At 46.3% G+C, this 8604-nt stretch overlaps 1 protein-coding gene across 2 annotated transcripts; it reads left to right on the plus strand.

Moving 5' to 3' along the window:
* The first annotated feature begins 770 nt into the window (after positions 1 to 770).
* LOC110306758 (acyl-coenzyme A thioesterase 5) lies at positions 771 to 7896 on the plus strand. Of its 2 annotated transcripts, XM_021178843.2 has the most exons (4): positions 771 to 1427; positions 5221 to 5423; positions 7192 to 7380; positions 7499 to 7894. In XM_021178843.2, exons 1-4 carry the CDS (start codon positions 971 to 973, stop codon positions 7643 to 7645), a joined length of 996 nt encoding a protein of 331 aa, XP_021034502.1. In that variant the 5' UTR covers positions 771 to 970; the 3' UTR covers positions 7646 to 7894. The 2 variants fall into 2 exon arrangements, with proteins under 2 accessions (XP_021034502.1, XP_021034501.1); XM_021178842.3 differs by having other exon boundaries at positions 7192 to 7896.
* The last annotated feature ends 708 nt before the right edge of the window (positions 7897 to 8604 follow it).

Consider the following 8604-nt stretch of genomic DNA (forward strand, 5'->3'; position numbering starts at 1 on the left):
AGTCTTCTTGGCCTCGCGTCTTTGTTAATCTTCGATTCATTGAGAGAGGCAAGGTAGAGAACTTTTCCTGGCATCCATGCTGGTCCTGATCCCTCCCACGGACTCAGGTAGATCCGGAGGAGACCTGGCTGTCTCTGCTGGGTTGTGCCACTGCTGCTGACTTCTGTTTGCTACCCCAACATGACTGGACTGGACTGCTCGGTCTACCTGGGAAGTACTTATGAGTGGATTGAGCTGCCGCTGCCGCTGCTGAAATCTGTAAACCGAAGGGCTGACTGATTACAACGCAGATGGGAATTGCTCCAAAGAACAATTTCTAAATAGGTTCACTTTCCCCATATCCTAATAACCTTTCTTTTCCACTACCTCTGATGGATGATGAGCTAGTTGCGTTGGAAAGACTCTTTCCCTGTGTACCTAGGCTGGGGGATTCTGGCTCCCTGTTATCACTGATTGGTCCATAAAATTGTCCCTATAATGTTTTTGTTTGTTTGTTTGTTTGTTTTTTGTTTTCAGATAAGGTCACTGCCCTTGGAGACTCAGGTACTTACTCAAGCTCTAGCTCCGCTTGAGTCATGATTTCACCTGGGTGACCTCATGCATTCCGGGTCACGCTTCCTTCCCAGATTGCATGAGTAAGTGACAACCCAAGAAAGAAAGGCTCAAGGCCAAGTTTCTCAGGGTTACCAGATCAGAGTAACCTGAGGGGTTCTTCTGTAAAACTATTGGTCGGGGACAGTGATCCTTGCAACTCAGTCCTTGTCCCTGTATTTCAACATCACCTAGGAAAACGTAATCACTACTATTGCTTAGCTCCTCGGCATAAAGGTCACCGCATCCCTTAAAGTCTGGAGAGTTTCGCACCTCGATTGCCAACGCAGACAAGTAGGATAAGGGTTCATGGTCACAACCTCCAGAAGTCGAGAGACACTATTCACCCGACAGTATTCTGATTTTTCACTTTGTCAGGATGGTGCCAACAGTAAGCCTGGAGCCCGCGGGCCACAGCTGCTGGGACGAACCGCTGAGCATCGCCGTGCGCGGCTTGGCCCCCGAGCAGCCCATCACACTGCGCACTGCCCTGCGCGACGAGAAGGGCGCGCTCTTCCGAGCCCACGCGCGCTACCGCGCCGACTCCCACGGCGAGCTGGACCTGGCGCGCGCGCCCGCGCTGGGCGGCAGCTTCTCGGGGCTCGAGCCCATGGGGCTGCTCTGGGCCATGGAGCCCGATCTGCCATTCTGGCGCCTGATCAAGCGCGACGTGCAGACGCCCTTCGTGGTGGAGCTGGAGGTGCTGGACGGACACGAGCCCGACGGCGGGCGGCTGCTGGCGCGGGCGGTGCATGAGCGTCACTTCATGGCTCCGGGGGTGCGGCGCGTGCCCGTGCGCGAGGGCCGGGTGCGCGCCACGCTCTTCCTACCCCCAGGTGAGCAGCCCTCCCTCCTGTGCTTGCAGCCTGGGATGCTTCAGGGTGCAGTGCAAGGTCCCCTTCTTCCCTGTCTCCCACACTTTTCAAGGGGCTCCCTGGAAAAGCATTTAGGACTTGGGTTTGTGGCTAGGTGAGTCTTGTCCTGAACCGGAGGTCATCGCAGGAGCACCATCCAACTTTGCTTAGGAAATTAGAGCATCAGCGCTCCCCCAAGCTCAGAGAACTAGAAACCTGAACTGTGCGAAGACCCACGGGTGGCTGTGCACAGGTTCACATTTGGCATGTGTTGTTCAGGCAACGGTGAGCCAGCCCAAGCACCCGGGAACTTTCTAACTTGCAGGACTTTACTGCCACTCAGAGTCCAGAATCTGAAAAGTGTGGCTGCAGAGTGCCAGGGAGTTTTGTTTCTTAGCTGATTCCTAGGTAACTCTTTCCCGGGGCCTAATCCACAGCTTTGAGAGGGACTGACAAAGAGCTGTTGTAGGGAATTTGTCCGGTGACGTTCGTGACCCTTTGACTGTTGAAAGGCTGATGAAAAGCAGTTTGAAGATCACCTTGGATACAAGGACGCTGTTTCCTAAACACCAGTTAACGCTTAGTGCTGCAAGTTTCCATGGCCCCCATGTTGCTGCAGAAGATGGAAGGGAGGTAGATGGTTCTCTGGCAAACGGCCTTAAAATAGGATAGCTACATATTTATGTGGTAACACGGAAAATTCCACCAGTGGGAAAGGGCCTTCTAAGAGATATCCATGATTTTCAGATTGGTGAGGACTTCTTGATTGTGGACACCTGGAATGTTGCAGACCCAAAGCCAGATGATCTGGGAGTATCCTTAGCCTCTAAAATAGCCACTTATTGCCCACCTGACAACCTTTTAACCATTATGTAAATCTTTAGGGAACGTATAGACCTATAACTTTCATCAAGTCAGAGGCTATGTATGTCTGCCCAAATAACACACCTTCTTGATGTTTCCAAACGTGCTTTAAAAGAACTTTGATTTAGGGTGTATTTGTGTGTATGTGCCCGGGGCAGCCAGAAAAGAATATCGGATTCCTTGGAGCTAGTGTTATAGGCAATTGTGAGCCCAACATGGGTGCTGGGAAATGAGCTTGGGTCCCTGGAAGGGCAACAAGAGTTGTTAAGTACTTAGCCTTCTAACCAGCCCAGTTTGTGATTGGGGAGAGGAGAGACTGGGAAGAGTTTTTGTTATGCATTGATTACTATTTTTATTGCTGTGATAAGATGCCAAGATCAACGCAATTTACAGAGGAGTTTACTGGGTATAGAGGGGGCTTGCTTACAATTCAGAGGACCAGAAGCATGATAACAGACAGGCAAGCATGGCTCCACCAATCAAAATGTAGGAATCTATGAAGGCCTCTTGTTTGTTTTTGTTGTTAGAGACAGGATTTATCTGGGTAGGACTAGCTAAACTGAACCAGGCTGACCTTGAACTTGCCTGAGATCTGCCCGCCTCTGCTTCCCAAGCGCTGGGATTAAAGTCCTGCTCATTGTGCCACCATCCTCTCCATTTTGATTCAGACTATCACATGTTATCATAAAAACCTCATGGAAATGTTATCATGTAGATTATCATATAAAAACATGGTGTTTGGCTGGGCGGTGGTGGCACACACCTTTAATCCCAGCACTTGGGAGGCAGAGGCAGGCAGATTTCTGAGTTCGAGGCCAGCTTGGTCTACAAAGTGAGTTCCAGGACAGCCAGGGGTATACAGAGAAACCCTGTCTCGGAAAAAAAAAAAAAAAAAGCAAAAAAACCCATGGTGTTTGGCGCAGCTTTAATCCATATATGTTCCTGGAACGTGCTTGCTCGTATTTTGGCTCCAGAATAAACTATCTCTTATTCCCCTTGAACTATGTTTTACATTAACAAATGGGGTTTTCACAGGTCTATACTTGAGATGACCTACAGCTGTTAAAACCATGTAAATGCATGTACAGTGTGGGAATACATAAAAATGTATGGTGTTTGTTGGCATATGAAAGAAACACATTACAGACATATGTATAAAATGATCTAACTTTTCTAAGCAAGCAGGTATATTTGCATAGTTGGAGTAGGTATTCACCATTAAGCAAAAATAAAGTTTAGCATATAAGCTCATTTTAAAAATCAGTCTGGAGCTACTTAGATAGCTCAGCTGTTACGAGCACTGGCTGCTCTTCTAGAGGACCAGGGTTCAATTCCCAGCACCCATGTGACAGATCACGATTGTCAGTGATTTGATTTCCACAGACAGACAGACAGACAGACAGACATGCAGGCAAGATATTAATGCACAGAAACTAAAATCTGATGTTAAGAAATCAGACTGCAGAGATGGCTCAGCGGTTAGTAGCATTTGCTGCTCTTGCAAAAGATCTAGATTCAGTTCACAACTCCCACATGCTGTCCTAACCATCTGCAACTCCAGTTCCAGGAAATCCAGTATCCTCTTCTGAACCTGGCATTCCCATGGTACAGATGTGTATCCAGGCTAAACATCCATACACATCAAATAAAAATAAATCTTAAAAAAAAAACCCAAATGAATAAAAAATGATCACAACAAAGAATGTGTCCATTTAAACATCAGAACCAGGAAGAATTTGTTGCAGACTAAGAAAACACAAAATAGACAAACCTTGGTGAGACAAAGGATAAGATAAAAGGAAGGAGGGACAGTTGTGAAGTAGAGGATTGCAACAAAGTTAAGGCTAGCCTGTGCTACAATAGCAAGTTTCAGATCAGCTTAAGAGACATAGTAAGACCATGCACATAGTAAGATGTGTGTGTGTGCATACATACATGTATACATATGTAATGAAAGACAAATAATTCAGAATTTAACAAAGGAAATTAATACGCATTAATAAAGACATAAAATGCCACTGAAAAAAGGCAATGCCTTTAATGTTCATCAACACTTTATGCACAGTACAGGTTGTTTCTTCTACTGCCCCAATTTAGAAAAATAGTGACCTTGGTCCTTGCTAACTACATTTTACTCCAGTTGTAAAAATCCAGGCACTAGCTAGGTGGTGGTATCACATGCCTTGGGAGGCCAACCTGATCTACACAGTGAGTTCCAGGACATCCAAGGCTACACAGAGAAAGCCTGTCTTGAAAAACAAAACAAAATAAAAAAGTCCAAGACCTTGGGGCTGGAAAGATTGCCTGGAACTCACATGACAGCTCACAAGTGTCTATAACTATAGATTCAGGGCATCTGACCCCATCTTCTGCCTTCCATGGGCACCAGGCACACACATAAATGTAGCCAAAACACTCATGAAATACAAATTAATATTTCTTTTTAAAATCTAAGAACTTCCAAGGAAGTCCAGTAAATGTGAACCTGACTTGACATTTTTTGATGGTGATCTTGAAAACCACAAGCCGTAGCATAGCCTGTAGAGACCCTACCCAAAAGTTTAGAATTCCTTTCCTCACTTTTTCAAGACTATCTATCCATTATAGTCTTTGGCATCACAATACTTTGAAAGCTCAATTAATTAGACCTTTTCATTACCACCATTTAAAAAAAAAAAAAGATTCTGGATGGTTTAAGTAGGAAAGAGACATACTGGAAGGTCATTGGTTTAGGGATACAATGGAACAGGCGCTGGGAAATTGGAATCAGAAACCTGGGAGGATCCAGGGTATCTATACAAAGAAGGGCCTAGCTGCAGCATTCAGCAGCAGCTGACATCCTCCATGCATCCTCTGGGCAAATGCTGCTGAGTGAATGATAAACCGTCTCCCCTTCTTGTGTCTCTCTAAGGAACTGGACCCTTTCCTGGGATCATAGACCTTTTTGGAGTTGGAGGTGGCCTTCTGGAGTATCGGGCGAGTCTGCTGGCTGGGAAGGGCTTTGCTGTCATGGCTCTGGCTTATTACAACTACGACGACCTCCCTAAGGTTATAGACATCCTTCATCTGGAGTACTTTGAGGAAGCTGTGACCTACCTGCTCAGTCACCCTCAGGTTGGCTGTTATTTCAGTCTTTTGGTTTAGAGATATCCATCCACCGAGGCGCGACTTTCAACCTAGTTTCTGAGACACAGTCAAATATTTAGATTTTTAAAATTTTGTTGTTAAAAGTTTTTTTGTATATGAGTATTTTCCCTGCTTGCATGTTTGTGTACCGTGTGTGCCAGGTGCTTATAAGGGGAAGAAGAGGGATTTGTATCCCCTGGACCTGGAGATACAGAAAGTTATGACTACCATATGGGCGCTAAGCATTGGGCCACACTTCTCCAGCCCCATATATTTGGTCTTTTCCCACGTCAAAAAGAAAAGTAAGTTTTTGAACTAAGATAACCTCCTAAAGCATAGAGTTGGTTGACAGTCCGATCATAGAAACACACAGACAAATAGCAGATGCTGTGTTTGGTCCAGAAAGGGGGCTATTTGGGATACGGGCACAGTGACTGCTAAGATCAGGCTGAGGTAAACTGAAGGTGGGCTGGTGTCCCTTAGCAGCGTCATTGATTTGTGTGAGTGTGTCTCCAGCCTATGCTTTTTTTCTGAGCACTAAGTGACAAAATGACTCCTGTGAAGTCCCTGAGGTAGGACCTGCTATTCAACATTCATAAAAACAACATTCATTTGGCAAACAATAGAGGGGTTAATCCCGGCTGGAAACAAATATGAAAGACAAAGTTAGGTCCACATGAGTTTAGTGTAGCATGGGCCGAGGCGGGGATGGCTGTGGACAAGAGAATCACATTCAGTTTGACAAGGAAACTAAGAGGCCGTTGATGAAAACTAGCCCAAGTGAGGGAGGGGCCTCATGTTGCAAAGGTTGAAAGCTCATCTGTGAGAAGTGGTAGAGCCGTTTGAGCTTATGGCTTTGTAAACCCTTCAGTGCCCACTACCACTTACTTGAGGAAACTGACACAGAAGGAAATGATCAATGGGTCAGATCTACATCGATTCCTTGGCTTTACATCAATTTGACACAAAACTAAAGCTGTTAACGAGGAAGGGACCATAATGTTTCCCTAAGATTGGTCTGTAGATGAGCCTGTGGGGCAGCTTCCTAATTAGTGAAGGATGTGAGAGGGCCAACCCAAGGTGGGTGGTGCCATCCTGGGTTGGTGATCCTGGGTTCTCTAAGAAAGCAGGCTGAGCAAGCCCTGAAAGGCAAGCCAGTAAGCAGCACCCCTCATTGACCTGTGCACTGGCCTGGAAGACCCTGCTTCCAGTTCCTACGACGTTTGAATTCCTGTCCTATCCGCCTTCACCGATGGACAGCTAATATGGAAGTGTATGGTAAATAAACCCTTCTCTCTCTAAGTTGCGTTTGGCCATGGTCTTTCATCACTGCAATGGTAACCCTGAGACAGTCTCCCTTCTTCCATGCTTGCACATGGGACTCAGAGCTTTATTCATAACAGAATGGCACCTGGGTTCACATGAATAACATCACCTTGTGTGAATGCAGTGTCCCCCCAAAGTATTAAAGCACCACAGAAGAACAGCTAAGCTTTTCTTAACTTGTCCACGTGCTCTCTTTGACACACATATGCTTGCTTAGGCATTTACCTGCTATTGCTCATCTGAGCATCCTGGGGACTGTGAGTCTCATCTTAACAGTGACAGTGATCTGAAGAGAGCCAATCACCTTTGAAAGCCAGGATGGTAGAGTGAGATTCAGGCTCCGGGCCACCTTGCATCCGTGGTTTGGTATCACTAACTGTCCCACCCTCTAGGTGTGCTTAATCCCTTTCTTTCTCTGTCTCTTTCTTAGGTCAAGGGTCCAGGAATTGGCCTGCTGGGGACTTCCAAAGGAGCTGAACTCTCCCTCTCCATGGCTTCCTTCCTGAAAGGCATCACGGCTGCTGTCATAATCAATGGTGCCATGGTCAACGTTGTTTCAACATTATACTACAAGGAAGAGAGTCTGCCTGGTTTGGGCCTGCACCTAGAACGGATCAAGGTGACCAAAGATGGGTTTAAAGATATTATAGATATCCTGAATGTCCCTCTAGAAGCTCCAGACCAGAAGTGCCTCATCCCCGTGGAAAGGTCTGACACGACCTTCCTGTTCCTCGTAGGTCAGGACGACCACAACTGGAAGAGCGAGTTCTATGCCAGAGAGGCCTCCAAACGCCTGCAGGCCGACGGGAAGAAGAAGCCCCAGATCATCTGCTACCCCAAAACAGGACACAACATTGAACCCCCTTACATCCCTTGGTCCATAGCTGCTCCCCACAGCTATTTTGATAAGCCTATCCTCCTTGGAGGGGAGCCCAGGGCTCATGCCATGGCCCAAGTGGACGCCTGGCAGCAGCTCCAGACTTTTTTCCATAAACAGTTGAGTGGGGACAAGAGGCCAAGCCCAGCAAAACTATGATTTTCTTTGAGTAGTGACATTGCTGGTGCTGATCCCTCCTGAGAATAGCTGCCCCCCACCACCACCAAATTAGGATGTATATGCATTGTTTTCTTTTTCTTTTTTTTTTTTTTTCGAGACAGGGTTTCTCTGTGTAGCCCTGGCTGTCCTGGAACTCATCCTACTGTAGACCAGGCTGGCCTCGAACTCATAAATCCACCTGCCTCTGCCTCCCAAGTGCTGGGATTAAAGGCGTGTGCCACCACACCCGGCCTGCATTGTTTTCTTCTTTTAATAAAGTCTTGAAGTTTTCCTCCACAAAGTTTCTATGGACCCTGTTTGAGGAAGAATTGGGTCTTACTTTCTTATGGTGCCAAGGACTGAGCCCAGGGTTTGTGCATAGCAGGTTAGCACTCTGCCACTGAGCTAGCCCATTGTGCCTTAGTGGGCAGTGATATATTTATTTATTGTTCAGGTTTTTTTTCATGTAATATATTTTGGTCATGTTTTCTCCTCCTGCAACTCCTCCCAGAATCTCTCCCACTCAACTCTGCTCTCTCTCTCTCTCTCTCAACAAAACAAAAACATAAGCAAAAATCAAAACAAGAAACAAATAAGACAAAACATGCCAAAACTAAATAAACACACACACACACAACCATGGGGTTCATTGTGGGCCAACTTCTGGGCATGATACCTGCCCTGAAGTGTCATTGATATACCCAGTGACACTCCATTATAGAAAGCTGACATTCTGTTTGTCAGTGAGTATCAATTCTAAATAATTTTTTTGGTTAGGAGTGGGTCCCTGTGTTCACTTCCCTGTCT

This window comes from Mus caroli, unplaced genomic scaffold (genome assembly GCF_978045245.1).
Source record: "Mus caroli unplaced genomic scaffold, Mus_caroli_1 scaffold_14, whole genome shotgun sequence".
In the NCBI taxonomy this organism is placed as follows: domain Eukaryota; kingdom Metazoa; phylum Chordata; class Mammalia; order Rodentia; family Muridae; genus Mus; species Mus caroli.

Excerpts from the sequence above, each read along its gene's own strand:
- LOC110306758 (XM_021178842.3), top strand. The coding sequence starts at position 971 with ATGGTGCCAACAGTAAGCCTGGAGCCCGCGGGCCACAGCTGCTGGGAC. Across the intron at positions 1,428-5,220 it reads CACGCTCTTCCTACCCCCAG|GAACTGGACCCTTTCCTGGG; the intron begins GTGAGCAGCCCT and ends TGTCTCTCTAAG. Across the intron at positions 5,424-7,191 it reads ACCTGCTCAGTCACCCTCAG|GTCAAGGGTCCAGGAATTGG; the intron begins GTTGGCTGTTAT and ends TCTCTTTCTTAG.